Source organism: Choristoneura fumiferana, chromosome 23, assembly GCF_025370935.1.
Source record: "Choristoneura fumiferana chromosome 23, NRCan_CFum_1, whole genome shotgun sequence".
Classification (NCBI taxonomy): Eukaryota; Metazoa; Arthropoda; class Insecta; order Lepidoptera; family Tortricidae; genus Choristoneura; species Choristoneura fumiferana.
Genome location: NC_133494.1, coordinates 5,627,004 through 5,654,673, shown reverse-complemented (window position 1 = coordinate 5,654,673; position 27,670 = coordinate 5,627,004). Strand labels below are relative to the sequence as shown.

The following is a 27,670-nucleotide window of genomic DNA, read 5'->3' as shown; positions in this document are numbered from 1 at the left end:
CATTGTAAATTTGTGTCATTTTCGCCCACGATATTTAAATGAATAAAACATAAAAACAAATGGTTGCGGTCGAAACGGGCCGCGCGGTCAAGCGGCGGGGCGACGGGGGGCATAAGCACGCAAACACGTTCGTTCGGTACGATTTCATCTATGGGAAGCATTCATATTAGATAATACAAGTACTGTCGTCGCATGTAAGTAGGCAATTGCTGGCTGAGTATGAGTATTAAACGAACGAACTTGCGAGTCCGTTTAACTATACAAAGCCAGCAATTGCTATTCCAGCCGAGACTAATATAAACATTTTCTCAAAATGTATTACGATATTTAATTTTATATCAAAACTGCAGGTGTATTTTTCCTCTGAAAACACCACGAGCTGTTTCACACACATTAAAAAAAGTCCGAGGTTCTAACAAAATAACTGATACCTAATGGGTAGGTATCAGTTGTTTTGTTTTGTTTTGTTATTTTGATTTGCTAGATGTTTTTTTTTTCTGGAACCAGATTGAATTGGCTGTAGGTACAGCAGGGCTACTGCGAAACTCAAAACTCGAAGTTCGTATCGTACTGTCCCTCTCGCTCTCGTATTAAATACTGTAAGTGTCAGAGGGACCGCACGACACGAACTTCAAGTTTCGAGTTTCGTAATAGCCCTGACTTGTGCCAACTTAGATATTACCGTGACCAAGTTTGAGACTTGATAATAATAAAATTTAAATGCGACATTGTTGTCGAGTATAGCGATCCTGCAATGTTTTTAACTCTTTCATTTTTTTTCGCTGGCCTTAAACTATGTACTTCGCCTATTATATAACTTAATGAGTATTGAATTGACTGACTTTTATCTCCGCTACGTAATGAACAAATTGCATAACTTTATTTTTTTGCATACTCTGAATGTAGTACCTATTCAAATAATGAAGTATGTAAATAATAGGTACATTAATTTAAGAATCAAAAAGGCTGATAGTTATATATAAAAAAGGTTGCCTGGAAGCTTAGAGCAACCCGGGCGGAAGGGAGTAGCCATTCGACGCGTTCCTCTCTGTCAAAGTACAAGCCCAATTGGGCATACGAATTTTATAAAACAAGGCGCGCTCGGATTTCAAACTATTAGACCGAATCGAGAAGCGCGAGTGAACGCGGCGGTGCTAAAAATACCGAATTGTTCAGTTTCCTGCTGTAAAAAGAGATCTGGGACATCAAGCTTGCAAAATTATGGTGTTACATTTCACATGGAAGTAAATTGTTATCGTATTATTGCTATTTAATTACATTTAAACAACAAAGACGTACATTATTGTCGGATTCGTTTACCAACATCGAGTCCTAGCGGTACAAATTTCGGATCGGTCAAGCGATAAATCGCATAAGCGATAAAGCGATGACTTAATGATGTTACTGTCAATGTGTTAGTTTGGAGTCATCTGTAAACGAATTATTAGTGTATTGTTGGATTATTTATGTGTTAACGTCGTCATTACAGTCAGTTGGCAGTTTTGTTTTTGCATCTAAATAAGCCGAACTGCACTTGTATGCACATTTCCCCCGCAACAAACGCCAGAACTATTTTAAAGGTAATCTACCGCTAAGGTTGCTCCCTTCCGGTAGGAAGCCCGCGTTGCTCTAAGCCTGGAAGAGATCGCTCTTAAGCGATAAGGCCGCCTGTTGTTTACCCTTGTAATTTTCATTCTGTGTACCTGTTCTGTATCGCTTACTATTTTTGGTGTACAATAAAGAGTCATTGTATTGTATTGTATTTTATATAAAAATTTAGAAATGGTATGTTAGTCGACAAAACTAATGTTAACTTTAACTGATTGGCATTAAGTTCGAAAATTCTAATGATCGAAATTTGACGTGGATCCTGCTTATGACGCTAAAGTCGGATTTGTATTTATCTGTCGTGTCGTGTCGTGTCGTCACGCATATATATAGTTAATTTAAATCGATATCTATATCTATAAGTATCCCAAATTTCAGCTAATGCTACCCAGCCGTTAAAGCATGATTGAGTAACAAACATCAAGATATACAAACTTTCGCATATATAATATTAGTAGGATGTGATCTAGCCCCTAAGCCCCTTCTCTCTCACTCGAACTTAAAGGAAGATGGATATCTTGTATGGTCAAGGAGTGTGCCCAGCTCTAAAACCTGGCTATCGCGTCACTGCATATCTAAAATAGCAGCGCTTAGCGTCAACAATCCTACCGGTGTGAAGTTAGCGGCCGATTATAACCCAACCAAATTAAGAAGTTTAAGTTATTATTTGCATTTGTGTGTTCATAAGAGTGACAAAAACACAATAACTAGCTTATATTCAGGGAGAAGTATTCAACCTGAACGTCTGGTGAAGCAAGAAAATTATTGCCAGCTACACCATATGAAAAAAAAACACCAACATGGAAATGAGAACCTCTTCAAATCTTTCCATAAAATAACACTGGACACTAAAAGCTTTCTATAAAAGCTGCAACTGTTAACTAACCTCATCTAGTCTAGGAGCCACATCCAATTTGGAAACGGGAACTCTCCGGTTTTTTGTGGCATGTTATTACGCACGCTGAGAGCTTTCGATCAACGCTTCAAATGTCCAGTAACCTCGTTTCGTTTTGATGAAAAGGTAGAATTAAAGCTAGCGGCCGATAAAAAACAACTAAAATAAAAATAAACATTGATTGGAAAACGCCTTCCTCCTAGATATTATATTAATATCTGGAAAGATATTATATATTAATATGATTATGCATTTCAAAAGCTTCGATCAAATGCGAAACTACCCATAACCAACATCTAGTACGGGAGCTACGCCCAAATAAAAGTAGGGGGCCGAAAATGTATGCAGTAATATAAAAAAACGACCAACTTGGAAATGCGAACTTCTTTAAATCTTTCCATATTATAATACTGAATACTAAAAGCTTTCGATACAAGCTGCAAGAGTTTAGTAACCTTATCTAGTTTAGGAGCCACACACGATTTAAAAAAAAGCGGCGTATTTCTTTTTGTAATAAAATGTGAATAACAATATGTTGGAAATGCGAACCTCTCCAGTTTTTTCTGGCATATTATTACGCATGCTGAGAGCTTTCGATGAACGCTTCAAATGTCCACTAATCTCCTTTCGTTTTGAAGAAAAGGTAGAGTTAAAGTTAGCGACCGAAAAAAAAAACTAAAATAAAAATAAAAAACAATTTGAAAATTTTAATAAGATGATTATGCATTTAAAAAGCTTTCAATCAAATCCGAAACTGCCCATAACCAACGTCTAGTACGGGAGCTACGCCCGAATAAAAGTAGGCGTAGTGCGTAATAATATGCCAGAAAAAAACTGGAGAGGTTCGCATTTCTAACAAGTTGTTATTCTCATTTTATTACAAAAAAAAATACGCCAGTTTCTTTAAATCGGGTGTGGCTCCTAAACTAGATGAGGTTAGTAAATTCTTGCAGCTTTGTATCCCGTATTATAATATGGAAAGACTTAAAGAGGTTCGCATTTCCAAGTTGGTCGTTTTGTCATATTACTGCAAAATTTTTCGGCCGCCTACTTTTATTCGGGCGTAACTCCCGTACTAGGCTTTGGTTATGGGCAGTTTCAGATTTGATGGAAATCTTTTCAAATGCATAATCGTATTAATAAAATATCTGGAAGGAACACGTTTTCTAATCAATGTTTTTTTTATTTTTGTTGTGATTATTTTCGGCCGCTAACTTTAAATCTACCTTTTCTTCAAAACTAAAATGAGGTTACTGGACACTTGAAGCGTTGATCGAAAGCTCTCAACGTGCGTAATAACATGCCACAAAATACTGGAGAGGTTCGTATTTGCTATTTGCAACATGTCGTTTTTCTCATTTTATTACAAAAAAAAATACACCGCTTTCATTAAATCGGGCGTGGCTCCTAGACTAGTTGAGGTTAGTTAGCAGTTGCAGCTTTAGTAGAAAGCATTTAGTATCCAGTGTTATTTTATGGAAAGACCTGAAGAGGTTCGCATTTCCATGTTGGTGTTTTTTTTTTTCATTTTAGTTTCGAAGTTTTATATGCTGCTTGTTTTAATCTGGTGTAGCTGGCAATAATTCTCTTGCTTCACCAGACGTTCAGGTTGAATACTTGTCCTAAATATAAACTAGTTTGTGTCATACTAACTACTAAATATAAACTAGTTTGTATCATATATCAACTAGTGTGTGTGTGTTTTTGTCAGACCTCACAAATGCAAATAAAACCTCAAACTTCTTAATTGGGTTGGGTTATAATCGGCTGCTAACTTTTGGCCGCTTACTTCACACCGGTATCTGGTAGTAACATCTTGGTAAAGCAGCCAGGAGCGTCTCCTCAGAAGGGAACGCCTCAGTGATTAATGACATCGATTTGAAATTTGGTACGGAAGTGTTGTTTAGATACAATGAAATTACAGTCAACCAAAAGTAATCAGCAAAAAAAAACTAAAACTTATTAGGTAGGTATCTCGTAAAAAATTGCCATGGGATAGGCATAAAATCTCGAAATGACAAGCGCTAGACTTAAATTCATAAAATTTTGCACAGCTGTTTTTAATACAAAGTCAATGATAACTATGATGTAATTTTGGGATTACCCATGAGAATTCAGTAAAATCTCGAAATCAATTAAACTGTCAGATTACGCGTGCGAAGCCGCGGGTAATATAAACAAACGAACGCTGCCAGCCGGCGCCCAAGCACCCGATGTACTCTTCCCGCGCTCGCCATTCGCGCGAAGTACGTTTCGTGGTAGTTTTTTTTTCAAATAATGAGAATCCGTGGATGAAAATGACACAAATTATGAATAGTGTTTTTTTACACCGTTAATAATCAAAACACGTAAACTCTAACAACTTGAATTTTCTTTTGTGGGTTTTACAGGGTATTGTATTAAAAAAAAAAATATCTATAAATATCGTGGATGAATTTGACACAAAATATTTTGGATAACAGATATCAGTATTTTAAAACGTCTGACATCTTTTTAACAAACTGTAATATTCTTTTAGAGTTAGTTGGGCGAAATGTTAGGTACTGGTTAAAAATCAGGATTCCCGTGGATGGATATGACACAAAATGCCTATGTACATCAGTTACTGCTCAGATATTAATAAGAAAGTAAAATTTTCGTCTTTAATTTTTTTTTCGTCCAATACTAATGGAAAACACTAATACCTAAATTTCTACTTATGCAGGCACCCAAAATGACACAATTTTTTGTATTAGGTTGGGCAAATGCTCCGGAAGCTATATGCGAAAAATAAACAACTTTAATATTTTTGAAGCCTCAAAACGTAGTCCTACGGGTCTATTTGTTAAGCTACACACTTCACATTTTCTCTTTAGGTAGGTACTGTAAAACATCAATACTGCCTGAAGCAATTTAATTGGTCGTATTTTTTCTCTCCAAGGACATTTAGATTAAATTTCCATAAGTACCTCTACTTTGTGGCTTTATTTTTCAATTTTCTGAACGGAGCAGGCACCGGCAATTATATTCTTATCTAAAGCCCTTATTCTACTTTAAATGTATTGTGAGAAAATCAAGGTAAAATGGCTCAATCTGCTTGCTCTATTAAGTACAAAACGTGGCACGTGTGTGTAGACGTGAGCAAGATATGGGGATAGAGCGATGCGCGGGGCGGGCGGGCCGTGCTGGCAAACGGTCACCGATACATTTTCGTACAATCAAAGAAACGGAATGACCTTTGTGCTACTAATATCATGTCGAAATTAGTTATGAAAAACTGATTCAGTTACCTCGACTGTACCTACAGAAATTACATGCGTTGACTGTGAATTGCATCTTGTATCTGCATCTAGGGGGTATTCAAAGGTTTATTCTTCGTTTTAGTCTAGTCTTATGAGTTTCCTTATGCCAAAATCCCGGCACCTCAGAAAATTAATAGCATTTCAATGCAATGGCAAACGGCTTTTACCGTCAGAATAAGACAGTCTGGAATAGACTTTGGTTGCACTCTACTCTTTTTGTTTATCGGCATCACTCAGCCAGAAGTATTCTTCTACATAAAATATACATCATCATCATCCCAGCCTATATACGTCCCACTGCTGGGCACAGGCCTCCTCTCAGAACAAGAGGGCTTGGGCCATAGTTCCCACGCGGGCCCAGTGCGGATTGGGAACTTCACACGCACCATTGAATTGCTTCGCAGGTTAGTGCAGGTTTCCTCACGATGTTTTCCTTCACCGCAAAGCTCGTGGTAAAATATACAAGGTGTTTTAAAATTAAGCCTCAAGCAACATTTCAACATAATTATTCAATACTCGTAGTGAACCGTGCCAAAAGCGTGATCACATTTTAAAATATTCCCAATTACTTACCCATTTAAAAACGCCTTTTTTATGCCGCGACAAAAATTTAAGGAGAGGAGGTATCTTCAGAAACAAATAGGAACTTAATTTTAAGTGTACCTAGTGTTTGTAGTCCTCGTGATTATGTATACAACCAAAGAAAACAATCCAGTTAACTCAAATTACTTACCTTAAGAGCAACGTTTAATTAGTTTGCGGAGACGCGCTGGCACGAATTGACTATAATTTACTTCTACTATTATGTTAAGAACAAAAAACAACAAAGAACAATAAAGATTTACTAATGACTTAGGTACTTATGTACTTAACAACTTTAGCTATATTTGCAATTGCAATAAATAATACGTTTCTAGACAGTGTAAATTATCAAATAAATTGTTATGAACTAATATTACAAAGAGAAAAGGTTTAATTGTGTAGCTGTTTGTTCGTAGTGGACACACTATTCAAGTAATAATAATTCTCATATACTTATGAGTAAAAAGTTAGGTACATTATTAGCAATTACTAAGATAAAATTTAAGATCCACCTTTGGCGTCGTCTGCACCTTTTATTAGGTGAGATAGGGTAAATCACGGTCATTTTTATGTAAAAAAATTACCTTGGATATTGTATTATTCCAGGGACGCGGTAAGTTCCCACGGGACGCAGGCACATAGATCACGTAGAGTCGTAAAACATCTATGTTCTATGTATTTTTCTCGTGAAATTTATAGTACCTTTGTAAGTAGAGTACCTTCCTACTAGAGCATTGAAACTACATAGATAAATGATTTTTATATTCGCTATACATATATATTAAAGTCTTATAATTTAGAATAAATTAACCCACACAGCCAACCACCAGTGTCGGCTTAATTACGCGTCTAGTCAGCTTAACCAGCTTTGATTAGGTAGGTACCTAGTTTATTAATCTAAAGAAAAAGTAGACTCAGCTTAGCCTAATAACCTATTAACTTTTATAGACTTATCTCGTAGGAGTCAGTATGAGTATTCTATGTCTAACAAACGGTTTACTAATGTTTCGGCGAATAACGTTTGGCAACCTGTTTCATTTGCAACTTGACATTTCCAACTGTTTTAATATTTTGAAACTGTAAATATTTCAGGATTTTTATAAACTAACCTAACCTAACCCAAAGGGTTCTACAAAGGTTCTACACGATGGCCCTGAAATAAATCCTGAAATATTTACAGTTTTTAGAGTTTGCGAAATGAAAAGTTGCGAAATGAAACAGGTTGCCAAACGTTACGTTGCGAAAGGCAGTACTCGCTAACAAACACCACTTGTCATTTTGACGCTTGTGTATCTATTAAGGGCGCCAAAGGCATGACTCGCCATGGGACGCCTAGATGGCTAAGGCCAGCCTTGCTTACCATGACCTGAGTTTTCGGTTTATATATTCATTGCTTAGTCAATGAAACCTCAGTACATACATACTAATGGGACCATTCTCAAAGGCTGTATTACACAGTAGTTTACGTTGGTCATATACTTAGGTAGGTGTGTTATGATTTTTTAAAAGGCAACTCCGGAATTGGCTTCGGATGATAAAAAAAAAAAACAAGAGAGAAGGAGGGATTGTTTTTGGTTGTCAAAGGAGGATGATGCAAAAATAGAAGTTTGGGTGTTAAAAAGGAAAATTGTAATGAATGAGCCATCGGTGATTCCAAAACAGATATCAGATTGTTATCATAGTATATTGCGGCACCATTGTTGAACATAATAAACCATTCAACGAAAGGGAGTAAGGTTGTTTTAATAATTCAGAAGTGGCAATGAACCGGAAGGGAAGAAAAAGGTACGAATTATTTTATGTCTTAGAGATCATGATACTTACTTACTTCTATATCAAACAATATTGTTTTATTCCCTAAAAGTCACGATAATTCTGTAATATTTACTAGCATTAACGTTTTACTAATGAACCACCACCGCTAGGCCTGATCTGAACCCAGGTACTATGCTGAGCGTCGATGCTTGATGGCTCTCATTTTACGAATAAAATTTTCTAAAAATACTGTGCCTACCGCGGCCTTAGATTATCTAAGAGACCGCGGTGTCTACGGTGTATAAGCAGCGATAACGTAATTACAGTATTATCAATGAAGTTTGACCACAATTAAAAAAATATATATATTAAACATGATCTGTTAATTATCTATAAATAAAATAAATATCACGGGACGATTCACACCAATTGACCTAGTCCCAAAGTAAGCTTAGCAAAGCTTGTGTTATGGGTACTAAGCAACGGATAAATATTATTTTATAGATATAGATACATACTTAAATACATATTAAACACCCAAGACCCGAGAACAAACATCTATATATTGTAGGATATACCCATACCAACCTTTATATACCTAAAGGCTCAGGCTGTTCAGCAATACTGATGTGTTTCATTGAATATATTATTTGGTTTTATTTCTAACCATGACCGATTGAGGAAGAAACATTTTGTATACTTATAGTAACTTACCTGGGTACCTATGATAAAAGTATCCATGAAAACATTTCATATACAAGATAATAATTGTGTACATTTGCAAAGATGATCTCATTAATTTAGTCTATAATTTAATTGTGCATAATTATCCTGTTACTACAGCTACACATTAACAGGTAATTTCAAAGGTTAACAAATTCTGATGTTGGTGATTATTTTACAAGCTTTTATTTAACTGCCATGTATGTATGTAAGTGTGGGTCAAATCTTACATATGAAATTTGATCACACACAGAAAAATAATAATAGTAATAAGTAAACAAATAAGGCATTTAATTACTAGAAAAGATGGAAGTCAGATGTGTCTATGTTTGCCAGTAATCCAGTGAATAAGGTGAATATGTTATTTGCTGGTTATTGAGTGGACTGCATGTTTGCAACAATTAAAGATGGTAGAAGTCAGATGTGTCTATGTTTGCCAGTAATTCAGTGAATATGTTATTCGCTGGTTACTGAGTAGACTGCATGTTTGCATCAGTTATAGATTGTAGAAGTCAGATGTGTCTATGTTTGCCAGTAATTCGGTGAATATGTTATTCGCAGGTTACTGAGTAGACTGCATGTTTGCATCAGTTAAGGATTGTGGAAGTTGATGTGTCTATGTGTGCCAGTAATTCAGTGAATATGGTGAATACGTTATTCGCTGGTTACTGAGTAGACTGCACATTTGCATCAGTTAAGGATTGCAGAAGTCAGATGTGTTTATGTTTGCCAGTAATTCGGTGGATATGTTATTCGCTGGTTACTGAGTAGACTGCATGTCTTCATCGGTGTACAAGGACTAGTTATTTCATAAACAAATGAAGTAATGGAATATGCATGTTTGCCAGTAATTCAGTGAATATGATTTTCATTGGCTACTGAGTGAACTGAATTCCTGAGGATTTTGCTACTTTATATGATGATCTCAGTTTGTTACTATTTATTCCACTTAATTCACTATGTACAGTGAAATAATTAATACCACTGTATACTTAAAATATATATATGTGTGTAATAATAGGGTAACTTTAGAACTTAAGAAGACAATAGTACAGATTTTAATTTCTTGAATCAATAGCTGTGATTCAGTTTATGACTTGAGAATAATAATAATAATAATAATGTTTAATCAAAGCATCTCATGAGGATTAAACAGATTTAACCATTAATTTAGTTCTTGGTTAATAGTATTGAATTAGTTCTGGTATTAGACATTAACCATGAAGGAAGAATGCATAAATATTAAAATGACGTTGAATTGAGAGCATAAACTGGCAAGTTGTTGTATGATTTCAGACGTACACCCGTTTCGATTAGTGAGGAGGAAGGCGGCACCCCACCCAATACACCTCCTAGACGAAAGCGGAATAAGAGGAAGACGAAACGAAGGAGCCCGTCATCCTCGACTTCCTCTGATGAAAACGCGACACGGGAGCGTCGCAAGACTTCAAGCAGGTTAACCGCAGAAGATGTCCTGAAGATACTACACACATGGAGGGGCGAAAAGAATAAGTCAACTAATTTGAGTAGCAATAATATGAATAACGTAGTACCTGAGTTTGATCCGTCTAATGGAGCTCAAACCATTGACTGCTGGTTGCGTAAGGTAAACGAGTGCGCCATCATATACGATTGGAGCGAAACGCAAACTATACACTTCTCGCTCCAGAAACTCACGGGATTGGCAAAGAAATGGTTTGAGGCTTTACCTACTGTTGTAAATAGTTGGGCGAATGGCAATTAAAGCTAAAAAAGGCCTTCCCCAGTGAGGAGAATTATGCGCGTCTTTTGGAGGAAATGTTAAATCGAACGAGTCGCAGCGACGAAAGTATGCGAGAGTATTTCCATGATAAGTTTAGTTTACTTACTCGTTGCGAAATCCAAGGCAAAAAGGCCGTTGATTGTATTGTGTATGGTATCAGTGACAGGTCTATTAGGAATGGAGCGCAAGCACTTAGTTGTACAGAACCGGAAGATTTGCTTCATTTTCTCTGTTCACAGAAATTTCAACCTGTTTTCAATACTAACAGTAAGTCGCGCGACCGTATTTTAAAAGACAGAGCTAATGTAACTGGGCGAAACGGTTCTAACAATTCTTCGACTTCAAGTTCTATCACTTGTTATAATTGTAAGACCAAAGGTCACCCTTATTATCAATGTACAAAAGTAATTGTGAGATGTAAACGTTGTAACAGAGTAGGACATGACATTGACAATTGTGGGTTACAACCTTTAAACATATCTAGTTCAAATGCGAGACGTGTTGACAGTGGTAAAGAAAGAAAGACTATGAAAATTGATATGACAACTCGAGGCAATGACAAATTTTACAAGACTGTCACAGTAAATGACCTTAACTTCGTAGGTTATATCGACTTCGGCAGTGAATGCACTTTACTACGTAAAACTGAAGCGGACGTTTTGAAGTTGGAGAAAAATTTTGATGGCATTCCGATAGTGAAGGGGTTTGGCCAAGGATCCGTTGTACCTCTGTACAAATCGCAAATTAACCTTAAGGTCGACGAAATCGATTCAACCATTGAAGCGTTGGTTGTAGATGATGAGCATTTACAGACACCTTTAATTATAGGTCAGGACTTTACAGAGCTTCCATTTGTAACTGTTCTCAAAAATCATCAGAAATTACTATTTTATAGAAGTCCTGGCAACGACACCGTCGATGCTGACCAAGGTAGCCTTAAATTATATGTAGACAGTTCCACAGACGTTACAAAGACTGGCGCTGTACCGATATACGTAGGATCCAGTTATACTGGGGATGTCCTGATCGAAGGTTACACCGCATTAGAACCTGGGAGGGAGTATCGGTTACTTCAGGGAGCGTACCACGTTGAAGAAGGTAAGGGCGATGTGCTTGTGTCTAATTTGTCCCACAATACTATAAAGTTCGATCAAAACACTATTTTAGCGCGATCTATCCCCTTCACCGAAAGCCAAGTCCGGCAAGTTAACAGAATAGCCACTGACACTAATGCATTAGATCCACTTGATAAGTCCGAGATTCAAGTAGGCCCAGGATTAGACGCTGACCAAATTGACCGTCTATATACACTTCTACAGGACTACCGTGACTGCTTTGCTACGAATCTGGGTGAGATAGGTCGTGCGGCTGACGTAGAAATGACGATACAGCTGATGGATAATAAACCAATAGTTTATCGCCCGTATCGCCTGTCTCACTCAGAGCGTGAACAAGTACGAGAGACAATTGATGAGTTGATGCGTAATGATATAATTCGGGAGTCAAATTCTAGTTACGCTAGTCCCATTTTGATGGTGAAGAAAAAAACTGGTGAGCAAAGGCTTTGTGTCGATTTTCGGGCACTAAATAATAAGACAACAAAGGACCGTTTCCCTTTACCTATAATAGACGATCAAATATCAAACTTGAGTGGTAGCAAATTCTTCACCGTTCTCGACCTAGCGTCGGGCTATTATCAGATCCCTATGGAGGCTAATAGTCAACATCTGACTGGTTTTGTCACGCCCGACGGGCATTATGAATTTAAAAGGATGCCGTTTGGGCTCGCCAATGCACCGGCAGTCTTCCAAAGGATGATGAATAAGATTTTGGGGAATAGACGATTTGAATACGCATTGGCTTACCTTGACGACGTTCTCATCCCAGCTAAGAGTGTTGAAGAAATGTTTCAACGCCTGGAAGAAATTCTCCTACTATTTAGAGAATATGGATTGACGTTAAAACTTGCCAAGTGCCGTTTTTTCGACACTCGTGTTAATTATCTCGGTTATGAGGTGTCCTCTGACGGTATTCAGCCAGGTAAAACTAAAGTTTTAGCTGTTAAAGAATTTCCTGTGCCTAGGAGCGTGCATGAGGTTCGGCAGTTCTTGGGGCTAACAGGTTACTTTCGTAAATTTATTCAGAGCTATGGGGAAATTGCACGTCCTTTAACATCATTGTTGAGAAAAGAATCCGTATGGCAATGGTCCGATATAGAGGAGCAGGCATTTAATCTATTGAAGGAAAAGCTTATCAAACACCCAGTTCTGGCGCTCTACGATCCGAAACTTGAGACCGAACTCCATACGGATGCGAGCTCTCTGGGAGTAGGAGGTATTCTCATGCAGTGGCAACCTGTTACGCGTGTTCTAAAGCCAGTAGCTTATTTTAGTCGCCAGACCACGCCAGAAGAAAAGCATATGCACTCCTACGAACTAGAGACTCTGGCCGTCGTATGTTCATTGAAAAAGTTTAGGGTTTATCTGCTAGGCATCCATTTCAAAATTTACACTGATTGTGCTGCTCTCCGCACTACGTTGACAAAAAGAGATCTCATTCCGCGGATAGCAAGGTGGTGGTTACAAATAAGTGAGTACACTTTCGATATTGAATATCGTCCAGGCGTTAAAATGGCGCACGTCGATGCCTTAAGCCGGAACACCAAGCTACCCGCGGAACCCGAGGATAGTACATCTGTCGGCGTATATAACATAACGAAAGAAAATTGGCTGCTCTCTCTGCAAATGGCTGATCCCGATATTTGTCGCATTGTAAAAGTTCTTAAACCCGAGGACGATCAAGAAAGTAAGGATATTCGGAAAAATTATGTAATTATAAACCATACGGTGCATAGAAAAGTAGGCGATAAGACATTACTAGTTGTACCACGAAACGCTAGATGGCAAGTGTGTCGTGCCAATCATGACGACATTGGACATTTAGGTTTAAACAAGACTCTTGACAAGATACAGGGCGAATATTGGTTTCCGAAGTTACGAAAATTTGTAAAAAAATACGTCGCAACTTGTTTGGAATGCGCTTACAATAAGGATTCGGCATCAAGACAAAAATCTGGTCATTTACATCCAATCGAAAAGGTACCCGTTCCATTTCATACTATACACATGGACCACCTCGGTCCATTTGTTAAGAGTAAAGATGGAAACTCTTATATATTAACTGTGGTCGATTCTTTCACCAAATATGTTTTTGTTAAAGCAGTTAGAGACCTCAAGACCAAATCCACGATTAAAGCTCTGGATAAAATATTTCATGACTTCAGTATTCCAGCCAGAATAGTGTCAGATCGCGGTTCCTCTTTTACCTCGACCAGCTTTAAAGCATTTTGTGATAGTCATGGGATTAAACATACACTAAACTCTGTCGCTTGTCCCAGGGCCAACGGGCAGGCCGAAAGGTTCAACGCCACAATTTTAAATTCATTGGCAGCTCAGAATTTTCCAAGCCATGAACGGGACTGGGACAAGTGCCTGGGTAAAGTCCAATGGGGCATTAATAACACAATTAATGCTTCAACAGGGAAAACTGCAGCAGAAGCTATGTTTGGTTTAAAAATGCGAAATGACCTAGCTAACAAACTGGACGTGAACGTGACTAATAACACAAATACTGACTTACACGAATTAAGACAGAGTGTTAGCTCCAACATAGAAAAACAACAAACTAAAATGAAACTAAGGTATGACAAAAACAGAATTCCAGCAGCCACATACAGCATTGGCGATTTAGTAAAAGTTTCAAGGAATAACTTTGGAAATTGCGGCCAAAGTACTAAATTATTGTCTAAATTCATAGGTCCGTACAAAATAACGGAAATCTTGGGTAACGATCGGTACAGGATAGCTGACGTTCCAGGTTTTAATAAAAAAGGTAAACCTTACAAGACCGTCATAGCAGCAGACAGAATTAGGCCTTGGATACACGTAAAAACACTGGAATTACATGACAGCGACACTAGTAATAGCGGGAGCAACCTGACTGATAGTGACGAATAAAACTGTATTGTTGAAATACTGATTGTTCTAACATTTTATGTGTATATGTTTGGCTAACTTGATTGTGCAAGTTAATTAGAACTCTTAAAGGAATATTAATTGATGTTGTTGTAATAGTAATAAATAATTTTATGTCATTGTTACACAGATGAGGAAAGTTCTAAGCAGAATGTTATGATTTTCATTGATATATTTATTTTGTCATAGAAAAGTTAAATAAGGTTTTAACTTTCTCATATAATTGTGTCTCGGTTTATGAACCCTATTGTTTTCCTTGGTATAATTTAATAACAATTTGTTCTAAGAATTAGTAATGGTAAGACGCGGCTGTGTTAGTTGATGATCTGTTATGATTAAAATAATTTTAGTACACAATTTGGTAATAAAAGATGTTACGGCTTAAATTATTCCTGTACTAACTGTACAGTCGGTTGTGTTTGATCTGTGATGTGTGTAATTTATGACCGTTCGAATTGTAATAGTAGTTAATTAAGTATAGTCGAGCAAGTTACTATTTTTATGAGTACTAAAATATATATGTGTGTGTGCATATATATATATAGATAATATACAACATACATGCATAAATACATGTGTGTGACATTAGTCCATGATGTTTTAGCCGCACAAGTGACATGCAATTCCAAGAGAGTTCTTGATCGACTATACAAATTCGTGCGCCAGGAGTCGGCACGATGTCGGATGGCCGAATGTTATGATTTTTTAAAAGGCAACTCCGGAATTGGCTTCGGATGATAAAAAAAAAAAACAAGAGAGAAGGAGGGATTGTTTTTGGTTGTCAAAGGAGGATGATGCAAAAATAGAAGTTTGGGTGTTAAAAAAGGAAAATTGTAAGGAACGAGCCATCGGTGATTCCGAAACAGATATCAGATTGTTATCATAGTATATTGCGGCACCATTGTTGAACATAATAAACCATTCAACGAAAGGGAGTAAGGTTGTTTTAATACTTGGTCTCTTGTCTCTAGATGTGTGTTGTTTAATGTTTTGCGATACAAATCCGAATGCATTTACATAAGCGAGTAAAGCTTAAAAGTCGCTTGTAGCACAGCCCACTCCAAATTCGAAGCAGAATGGACGCAGATGTTGCCTTAGCAGTAGTACATAAGGTAACGTGGGATAGCGGATATCCGCGTTTGTAAATGAGCTCTAGATCTAATGAAACAGATGTTGTCGACTTAAATCGACTATTTATAAAAATTATGATACCGTAGCTTTCGTGCAATTCTTTCGACGCAAATAATGTAAGTTAGTTTGAATTGTACGGTTGTCCGCTCTAATAGTTTGCATGAGCAGCCGCTATAAGTATACTGCCGTCTCGCAACGTCTGCGCTGGAAAGACGGGGGGGGGGGGGTTACTCCGAAATTCGAGAATCGTACCGTCCCTCTCACTCTCGTATTAAATTATATTAGCGTCAGCGGGATGGCATGATACGAAGTTCGAATTTTGCACTTCGTCGTATAGGGCCTGCATCGGATATTATATATGTGGTTGAGCCCAGACTATTGGAGCGAACGGTCTGTAGACCAACAGTCGAAAAGTAAGAGTAGATTTATTTTAATATAAGTTACTAAAGAAGAAGCGCTTCAAAAACGGTCACAATGAAGAGAAAAAAGGCTTTTTCCCCGCTATATTATAACTCTTTGCATTAGCTAGCCATTTCTTACTGTGAGCCAGTTTATTACTAGAACATAAATGTTTAAAATATTGATTTAATGATTGTTAAAATAAAAAAATATTTATAAAATATATGAAACCCTTTTGTTTTGGTGATTATATCTAGACGATTTTTACGGGTGATTAAGTATTTTTAGTCTATCAGAATGATAGAAAATAGACTACAGCATGAGATAAAAAACGTCTATACGCATCTTCTACCTTATAAAAATAAACTGTTAGCTCGGTAACTTCATGCCCTTAGCAACAAAACACGTGAAGGTTATTTGTTAAGTTTAATTTTAGATAAATTTTATTGCTTACTTGTTAATTGGAAAAATTCTCCGGCTTTTAGATGGCGCGTTAATGGTGTTATCATAGATATAAATTCAAGGAATAATAAAACTAACTTTAAATATTAGATAAACTTCATATAATTCAATAGTATCTCTTATTAAACTATTTTTTCTAACGTTGTAATTTGGTTTATTAACGTAGTTAGGACAATAAAGTTTGTACAATTATATAATAACAATAAAACAAAAATTTCAAAAGATTACAATTGTGACATGAGTTGGTCGATTTGACTTCATACAGTTTATTTAATTCTGCTTAAAAGTAAGTTTTTGTTAAGTGTAATAACAAGATTACAGCTTCACAATATTTACAATAACAGACCTCAACAACTTCAATTCGTTATATGGTGAGACTTGAGAGCTAATTTGAAATTCAGGTTCCTTGTAGTAAGTTTTTCACTGAACAAGGTTCGAAGTTTGTGCTATTCGTGCCTAAAAGCTTTGCCATAGTTCAAGTAATCGTGACGATTTATAATTAATCGTTTAATTTTTTTTTGTAAAAAAACTTACTTTATGCCTAGTTTGAATAGTACAATTTAAATTAACTTGTCGCAAAGCTATCCTAGACGTTTTTCTGTGAAACATGCTAAAAGCACGATCAAGTTAAATTGTACCCCCTTCCCCACACGATCATACAAAAACCTGTCAGCGTAGCAAATACTCCCAAAATAACTCATAACTTTTTAATATTTGTAGAATAAGGCATTGTACGCGATATTTAACGGAATATTCGATTAGCCATTCCTTGTAATACAGAGTATTCTTTAGAAAATGAAATTACTTATGGATATTGACGTTTTCGGACTTTTAACGATTGTAAACATATATGTAGTATTTTATGACAATATTTACGCGGCTTGATCTATTTATTATATTAAAAATGATAATTGCATATCTTCCAAGTATATCTTAACTGAAATAATTCGATTTCGTTTTTCAAAACTGAATGCTGCGTAACATTTACGTTTTATTTTGTTTGTATGTTGGAGGTATCGCAGTTGGCTTTGGCAGAGTTTTGTGAGAACGCGCCATTCTGAAACTTGAACTTGATGTTTTATGCTGTGCATAAGTACCTATTCAGAGACGAAACGTTGAATTAAAACGCGTTACTTCAACTCGCGAGTTTTGCGTAACGGACATTAGGACAACAATAACTCTTGCAAGTTTTACAGAATATGGCCGCTTGGCGAGTGCTGGCTAAAGTAGAGTAGATTTTATACGTGAACAAAAAATGTCGAACCTTTTGTAGCTTTATTTTTTTAAAGCTATTTTTAATGGTTTCGTTTTTTTTTTAACTTGACTTTAAAATTATTTTGACTCGTTTGTGAAGTACCATTGGTTGTATTTTGTATTTTTGGGCCCGGCCTTTACGCTTAGAACAATTTTTCCAGTGGTTGCTATTCAAATTGTTACCAAATATATCAATGTATGATATCATTACGTATATGCATAAGGCCACTGTATGGCCGTGTGATATTAATATATGTTAGGGTAGGCTCTAGTGAATCAATAGATGTTATGATCATTTTGTCGAATACCATATGCATGTTTATTTTTACATTCAAGATTATATATTTTTATGCGATTTTAAGTTACTTTATGAATTATGTTTACCAAGTTTTTCATTAGTTTAATACAGGGTGTAATTTTTTTTATCGGCCTATTTTTGTATAATTTAATAATGATCAATTTTACATTATAATCGTTGTGGAGCGCTTATATGGTATTTATGCGCTTTTGATTACGTCTCTGTGATTTGTGTTGTTCACTATTAAGTTTATTGTTGCATAATAATATTATTAGTCGATGTTTTAGCTTATTATTATAATGAAATGTATGATCGTATTAAGTTAATGTTATTTATTAGCTATATTAGCACGCAATGTTTTTGTCAGTGATATTATGATTCTTTTCCAAATTAAATTAATTCAAATGATGACAATATCTTCTATTGGTGTGTCGATGGTGCGCTCGCGACTAAACCTATGCTAGGGTTTTCTCTTACAATGTCAGTCCAACTTTCCTCGCTGTTCTAACGAATAAGCGACAGCGTTCATGGTTTTTCACTGAACTGGATACAAGTAACACTAGCATCAAAAGTCGCGCATAATTGGTAGCTATTATAAAGTATTATTACGAACAATAATAATAATAAAATCATGCTGTATGTGAATTAATGTAGTTCCTGTAATGAAATTGTAAAGTGGTTTCAGTAATTATCACCCTCATATTTTCAATCATATTCAATATAATTCTTCAACTACTTGAATATTCTTGCCTTGATTATGAATTAATTTGTTTTCAAATTAAATTTATTGGAAATGTGTAGACTAGCGGTTGAAGAGTCGTCCCTCGTTCCATTGTAGTATAGTCCCATTGTAATGTCATTAATTGTACTCGAATACAAAAAACATTCGAAATGCTTAACATTATTGTTCATATAAACGAAATAAATAAACATTTGCGGAAGTAAATCACGTTTTATTTAATTATTTTAAATAGGCGTCACCGTCACTAATATAGGTACATAAATACTTACATAGTTTGGATATGGAGTAGAGTAGACCCTAAATCGTTAATTTAGATTTTATTAATGTTCATTGCAGATTTACCTATATGAAAACACAAACACTAGGACTATTTTTAGAATACGGCAACAAAAAAAATTGAGCGTCGTTCATATAAGTGTGGTTATAAAAGGGTCATTCATCTTGCTACTCATTCTAGTTTTTGCACATAAGTGTCCGATGCCTCTGCATTAAATGCGTATTTTGGAATAGCTGCTTGGCTTTCACTTCAATTTGTATGAAAAAATGGTATATTTAATAAATATGATTCAATGCGTTTTGCCAAACAATCCCTTTTAAATGTTTAGGGTACTATTCCAATTACCGTCGTCAAATATTTATTATTCACATTGGTGGCTGCATCAGTCATTACGCAACCTTGATTAGTTTCTCCGAAGAGACAAACACCGTTTGCCGGCTCACCTGACCGAGCAGCCTTCAACTGGCGCGGCGATTCCCTAAAAAGACTAGCTGTAATCAAGCAAAGTCGGTCATTGCGCGTCATTTCAAATCATTTTAAATTGCAGAGCATGGATTTTTCTTCGAGGACTACGAAGTGTCGTATGGATTAATATTCGTGGCTATGTACAGTCGAGTTCATAAACTTGTGAACAACAATTTTATCGAAAATATCTGAACACACTTCTACGCTGTTAACAATAGAGACGTGTTCAGATATTTTTGCTCACAAGTTTATGAACTCGGACTATATTTTTATTTGATCCTGAGCCTATAATTATTTGTAAGAGAGATAAAGTTGCTTCACTTATATTTTAAACATGTACTATACTTCCCTATGAGACCGTTATATCAACATTTACCTTTCGTGAAACTAATTTAATCAAGACAATTTGCTCATTCTCATTTTTAACAAAAACTTAATAAGAGTAACATTACTAAGAATTTATTCATTCCCTTGAAATAACATGATGTTTTTGTTATTGCTTCTTCTCTAACAAACTTTATAGAGCAGGCCCGTTTATCTACGGAATATACGTAGCCGGCACACCTACCTTATCAAATGAATAAATGTCGTACGATTCAAGAAACCAGTTACAAACACCTCTAGGACTGGTTTGTGAAGACGAGATATAAATAAACTATTTATTGCATTGTATTGAATAAAGTTATTACATGTTTTGATTTAATTCTAACTTGGAAAATACTATACGTACTACTACGTATTACTTTATTTACATTTTGTTCAATTTGCTTATATGCCAGTCTTTTTTTTTTATTATCTACCCTTTCTTACTATACCAGTATTAGTGGTCTGGTCACCTATAATAAAGTAGGTATTTATTCTTATATTATTCTTACACCATATTAATCCAAGGTGGTGCAATATCTTCGATAAATTATTTTATATTTGTGTGATTTTAAGGTAGATAATAAATATACAGAGTGTAAGTACAGTTGAATTGATTAATATACTAGGGTGGAACCTTTTAATAATCAATTTGACTATTAACTAAAATATGGGATATCAATAAGACATTAGTAGTACAAAGGTTTCACCCTGACACATGATTCAGTTTGTTCGACTGTACTTTGGGGTCGGGGATGAGGATGAAACTAAAAAGGACTAGATGCCGTAATTATTAAAATGAGATACTCGGATCATTCACATCATTATTAATAGTCATTAATTAATAATAAGGAATTGGTTCGAAACATGTCGTGCAACGTGTAGGTAATACTTATGTCAATGGCTCACGGTAGTTTCTATTTAAAGACTGAGTGCCAAATCGAGATAAAAACTTTTTTAAATTACAAGAGTGCAATTGCACTAATTATGGCTTGACGCGATATTGTATTCTGTACCCGGGCCCGCGTGAGGCCGACACTATTTGTAGTTATACCCACAGTGTTATAAAGCCTGACGAATAGGTTATTAAAAATATATGTACTCGAAATATTAGGTATGTTTTTTCTCATTAAATATAACAACAATGGAATTTCACTCCAATCAAAACAAGTTAATACATTTGTTTCCACTCACCTCACCGATTGTTTACTAAGCATGATAATACGCGTTTTCAAGATTACTCCCCTTAACACCAGACCCTGTACTACTAAGTGCAAAACTTGAACTTCGTATCATGCCGTCCCGCTGACGCTAATATTATTTAATATGAGAGTGAGAGGGACGGTACGATACGAACTTCGATTTTCGAATTTCGTAGTAGCCTCCCATTTATCTGTGGTACCAAACCGGCCGTATTAGCATACTCGTAGAAATTATATACCAGCCTCCTAGTCAACACCTCGATACTTCGTTGCCGACCTTAGTGCGCACCGCCTGGATCACTAAACTGGAAATGGCAGAATTAAAGGTAAGATTATATAATCTCCTATTTTACTATGACAAATGCTTGCTTAGTGATACCACTCGTTTGAATACTTTCTTTTAACTTGTTTGTTTACTTTTTACAAGGTCGCGGAGTGAAATATACTTTGTGTTTTATTGACTAACGTGAGAAGATAAGCTCTTAATTGCTATTTATTGTTGTTGTCCTCCCAGATCTCAGAATTAATTCTGGATGGTTCTATAGCGTTTTAACTTAGGAAGTGTTTTAAAGTACATAATTGATTCTCAACTAAAAATCTGCTCTTTTTGTATTAGTTACGGAAACACTGCTGGCTACCACATCGCACCAAGAATCGAATTATTATGACAAGATAAAAATAGGACAATAATAGTATTAATATTGAAACCCCGAGGCGTAACACGGCGGGCGTTAAATTATTTTCTTTTAGAATTAGGTAATTCTGGGTTTATGTTACTCAGAATCACGAGCTATTGATTTTGACGAAGAAAAAAAATTACCCCTAATTTTCCATAAACTTTGTTATGTCCAGCAAAACTGGAATGAACTGTCGCCTGCGGTATTCCCGGACCGATATGACCTTCAAGCCTTCAAGAAAAAAGCGTACTCCTACCTAAAAGGCCGGCAACGCACTTGTGACTCTTCTGGCGTTGCAAGTGTCCATGGGCGACGGTAATCCCTTACCATCAGACGATCCGTTTGCTCGTTTACCCCCTATTCCATAAAAAAAGTTGTGTGTCCATTTTGTGTGAAAGAAAGTCGCAAAACGACAAAAATTTTTGGGACACTTCTTCGTCCAAATCAATAGTGCTCATGATTCTGGGAAAGGATAACCCAGAATTAGCTGATTGTGAAAGAAAAAAAATAGCACCATTTTAAGTGAAAATGCTCATGTACGGCATTCATAGTCAGAAGCCCGAATTTTATTTCTCATTCCAATTTGTGTTAGTACCTGTCGGGCTTCGGCTCGGAGTTGTCATCGGAGGACCCGCGGCGGCCGGGCGCCCTGCCAGTCGGCCGCAACACGCCGCAGCGCTGCGCTTACGGGCTCTACGCGGAACAGATATCCGGGTCTGCCTTCACGGCGCCGCGGCATGACAATCGACGAACCTGGTTCTACAGGTAAATTCACAGTTTTAACCTAACGAGGGGATTAGGCGCCCTAATATATACTTTAGGCAAAAATTCTTCGTATTGAAGACTGACAGCACGTTTCCTAACCAACCGTCGCCGTCGCTTGGCGCCCTGGCAATACGATGTAGTGGGTATAGCGACGGTTATTGCTTTGTTTTCCGTCCGTCTGCCGAGACCCTTTCTCAGAGGAACGCGTGCGCGTGGAGATATCAAGTTTAATATCAAATAAATACTCATGAAGGATAGATAAAGCTGGCCTATTATCGCACTGCCACTTGACTTGATTGACCTAACCAACCGTCGCGTCGCGTTCATGTATGCGCTTGACAGCGGCCTGACACGTTCCTAATACGGTCATGGCATATACGATGTAGTGGGTATAGCGACGGTTATTGCTTTGTTTTCCGTCCGTCTGCCGAGACCCTTTCTCAGAGAAACGCGTGCGCGTGGAGATATCAAGTTGAAATTAATATCAAATAAATACTCATGAAGGATAGATAAAGCTGGGCCTATTATCGCATTCACTGCCACCTGAGACCTGACTTGACTTATTGACCACAGGTGCCACCGACACATGTGCGTTCAAAATGTATAAATAATTATGATGGCGGCACTGGGCGGACCTTGCACTTGGTTTGGATAGGTATTTAAGTACATGTAAACAAACTTCAGCTGCCAGATTTTAAACATTTTACTTATCTATATCATGTACCTAATACAAACTAAACTAGTGAATTTCAATACAGAAATGTAAAATGTTTAGATAGTTTCATGGGAGAATTTCAATTTTTAAGACATCAATTGACGTTTTTTTGTTTACATTTAGTAAAATACCTATCGAAACCAAGTATAAGTAGTTGGAAAACGATACGAGCAGTGTTCAAAAGCGTAATATAACTTCTATGTTTCAGGATTCGTCCTTCAGTGGTCCACAAGCCTTTTAAACGACTGGATGTTGCCAAATACTTGACGCACAAGTGGGACGAACAGGAACCTGACCCCAATCAGGTACTATACCTACCTTGTACTTTATCTTCATTTAACAAAATAATTAAGATTCCAAAAAAAGTGGTTGCATGACATTACTTGATAGATATGTTTTACGAGGGTTAAGAGAGTGGACTGTCAGCAAATGATGCAGAGGCTCAGCCGTTGTCAATTTCAGCCGTAACTTGTAACCATAACATGCGACATACTAGTGACGTGGCGCCGTAATAACTCGATTCCACCGAATTGGAATATTTACGGGTACTAGTATCTTCTTTTGAACCCGAAAACCCCACATATGTACGTCTTTCATAACGCCTTTGAAACTATCAAAGACGTTCATAGATACAAATTCATTCAAGATGTAGTTATGTACATTTTGCATCAAAAATTTCCAGAATAGGTAAGTAGAATAGGTAGGAATTTATTACTGTAAGATGGTGGTAGGTACTAATGGAACCAAAATAAATCTTTCGTTCCTTCTTTTTTTTTCTATTTGCTGAAATATTGCTAATCAATTTAAAAAGCATCGTGTATCTTTTCCCAGTCTCGCTGGCTGCCTTTCGACCTGCCTGCGAGCCCAGTAGACTTCGTAGGCGGCCTGCATACGGTCTGCGGCGCTGGCGACGCCCGCGCCCGCCACGGACTCGCCATCCACGTCTATCTCTGCAACAAATCGATGGACAACAGCGCCTTCTACAGCAGCGATGGAGACTTCCTCATCGGTATGAATTTGTCTCTACGAAATCTCTTCGTTTTTAACGCGTTATATCCTAAGGCTGCAATACGCACTATGCGGTTAGCCTTGAGGACATAATAGAATACAATGGCTTTATTCGAAAGGTTGGCTGTTAACGAGATCGGAACACCTCAAATAATTCCTACTATACGAGCCTTAGGAACCGTAGTAGCCTTAGTGGTTTGGTTTCACTTATCTGCCCTCCTAAGCCAAAAGGCGCTTTAAAAGAAACACTTAAGTTATTAATACTGCATCACATGGTATAAATAACTTAAGTAACTTTACAAATTTCCGACGCGCTTTATTTTGTAGGATTTACTTACAACCTCGTAATGTTCCTTCCAGTCCCTCAACAAGGCACCCTGACGATCACCACAGAGTTCGGTGTAATGGAGGTGGCTCCGAACGAGATCGCCGTTATCCAACTCGGCATGAGATTCGCAGTGGCTGTCGATGGACCTTCTAGGTAATTTATCTTGTATAGCCATGGAACTAAACTACGTCTCGTATTTAGGTACTTACTTTGGAGTTGGAGACCAGCCATAAGTAAACGTCACGCCAATTTTTGGATTATTTTCTTGGGCACGTTCCTTCCTCTTTGGTTACACTTTTTAGTATGCCAATCAGAAAATCGCCCATGAACAATCCCCTTTCCCTCCTCCCTCAAATCTACAGTCGAGTTTATAAACTTGTAAGCAAAAGTTTGATCAAAAATATCTGAACACTACCACAGACACGACTCTATTGTTAACAGCGTAGAAGCGTGTTCTGATATTTTTGATAAAATTTTTGCTCACAAGTTTATGAACTCGACTGTACAACTTAAGAGGCTCCTAGAGAATATTAACAACCAATCGTATCGTATAATGTCGTCGTCGTAATCGTATAATGGTTTGTTTATGTCCACAGGGGGTACATTCTGGAGGTGTTTGACGGGCATTTCAAGCTGCCCGACCTGGGACCTATTGGTGCGAACGGACTCGCCAACCCACGAGACTTCCTCACGCCAGTCGCTAAATATCACGACGAAGATAACATTAGTATTTATCCTATTAACTTAATATTGCGTTAACCACAGCGTCCTACAACGGTTGTACAAAGTACTATAATTTGTTGGTGTGTCCTATGCAGACTTCACGATAGTGAGCAAGTACCAAGGCGCGCTGTTCGCGGCGCAACAGCGCCACTCTCCGTTCGACGTGGTGGCGTGGCACGGCAACTACGTGCCCTACAAATACAATCTCGCCAACTTCATGGTTATCAATTCTGTCTCCTTCGATCATTGTGTAAGTTGCACATTAATATTATGTCTCTCGTGAGACATGATACGACTAAAAATTACAAACGGTTCAACTCACGATTGTAAATCAGGAACAGTCCCGACTAGTTTCGATCTTTTCTGAAGACCTTTTTCAAGAGTGTGTCCAATGACAGTGAAAATTGCACTTTAATCAAAATAGTATTCTAAAATTAAATAAAACCTCACATCCTCACATTCATTCTAGCGAACTTCAAATAATATTCTATTCAGGACCCGTCAATCTTCACGGTGTTGACGTGTCCATCAACGAAGCCCGGCGTGGCCATCGCGGACTTCGTGATCTTTCCGCCACGCTGGTCCGTGCAGGAAGACACCTTCCGACCGCCCTACTACCACAGTCAGTGACCATGAGATGATAATCTACTTTCACTAATTTAAATCTGGGGTTCTTTATCAAAGTCAGTTTGAACGGGAAATCAACCACGAGGAGTTCCATTTTTAACTGACCTTGACAAAGAATCTCGAATTGATTCTAAACATATCGGGCATACCTCGACTACTATACATGTGTTATTTAATTTTAATAATTATGGAAATTTCCATACTTTTTTGACTACTTACCTGTTTTAATTGCTTTACTTTGTGTGCTCTACCATAAGAAATTATGCACTTCGTGGATGATTTTGTCAGGGAACTGCATGAGCGAGTTCATGGGTCTGATCCTGGGTGCGTACGAGGCGAAGGAGGGCGGGTTCCGTCCAGGCGGCGCGTCGCTCCACTCCATGATGACACCGCACGGCCCGGACGCGCAGTGCTTCAATGCGGCGTCAAAGGCTGAGCTGAAGCCGCAGAAGATCGCTCTTGGCACTCAGGTAAGGACTGTTCACGCCATCTTACTCGCTCGCTGATCATAACTCGGCACGCTCACGCCAAATCCGTCTTCGTTCAATTTTTGCTCGTACAATCGCTACCAGATCGTACATGAAATCAAAAACTGTCGTAACTCAAAAATGTGAGGCTTTTGAGTTAAGTATACAGAAAAATCAAGATTTTTTTTCTACACAAATAATATTTCTTATTTTTCGGCAGGCGTTCATGTTCGAATCATCTCTCAGCATGGCTATCACTAAGTGGGGCGCAGAGACGTGCCAGAAACTAGACGCGAAATACTACGAGTGCTGGCAGGAACTACCCAAGCTGTTCTCTGATAAGATTGAAATTTAAACATTTGCGTTCTCAATACGGGTTTCTTGACAGGCGAAATATCACTAAATGGTGTTTTTTTATGGCTTTCACTCTTGCCGTTTTAGCAATACATTACACACATGAGGAGACTGTTCGGTTTATGAAAAATTTGATTTTTGGGGGGGCCTACTAGCCTGGCGCAGAAACCCTAATTGTTAGTTATAAGATTGTTTTGCTTTTACACTTACAAGAAGAGACTTCTCTGTTTTCTTTTTATTATTTAGTTTGTAAACTGAATATGTAGATAACAATTAGGTAAGACAAACCTTCATTTCAAAAGGAAATGTGTTTATGAAAAATGACTTGTAAATATCCGAATAACAAAGTTATTGCAGTTATTGCATTTTTTCTGTTATAACCATCCCTCTATAATTATATTCTTTAGTTAGGACCTTTATAGGCGTAGTTAACGTAACCAACCGCATTTGGCGACTGCATATTCCATTGCAGTCCGCAAAGCTACACGACACGCTAGCTGCGATTGGAATTCAGTAGGGACCCTGAGAAAAAGGAATTTTTGAAATATAACCTAACCAAAAAAAAAGTTGGAAAACCCCGACATTGTCACTTCAAAGTTCAATATCTCAAAAACGGCTGAACCGATTTTGATAAAACATGTCTAAGAACCATTGCTAGAAAACCTGCTTTCAAATAAAAAAATCGCATTCAAATCGGTCCACCAGTTTGACGAGCTACGGTGCCACAGACAGACAGCGATCAAACTTATAACACCCCTCTTTTTGCGTCGGGG

The 27,670-nt window shown here is 37.2% G+C and overlaps 1 protein-coding gene across 1 annotated transcript; it reads left to right on the top strand.

The window, feature by feature from the left end:
- The first annotated feature begins 21,485 nt into the window (after positions 1-21,485).
- hgo (homogentisate 1,2-dioxygenase) lies at positions 21,486-27,257 on the top strand. Its single transcript, XM_074106107.1, has 10 exons — positions 21,486-21,559; positions 22,503-22,675; positions 23,599-23,695; positions 24,222-24,399; positions 24,759-24,879; positions 25,323-25,453; positions 25,545-25,699; positions 25,945-26,071; positions 26,365-26,546; positions 26,764-27,257. The coding sequence occupies exons 1-10, from the start codon at positions 21,545-21,547 to the stop codon at positions 26,896-26,898; spliced, it is 1,314 nt and encodes a 437-aa protein (XP_073962208.1). The 5' UTR covers positions 21,486-21,544; the 3' UTR covers positions 26,899-27,257.
- The last annotated feature ends 413 nt before the right edge of the window (positions 27,258-27,670 follow it).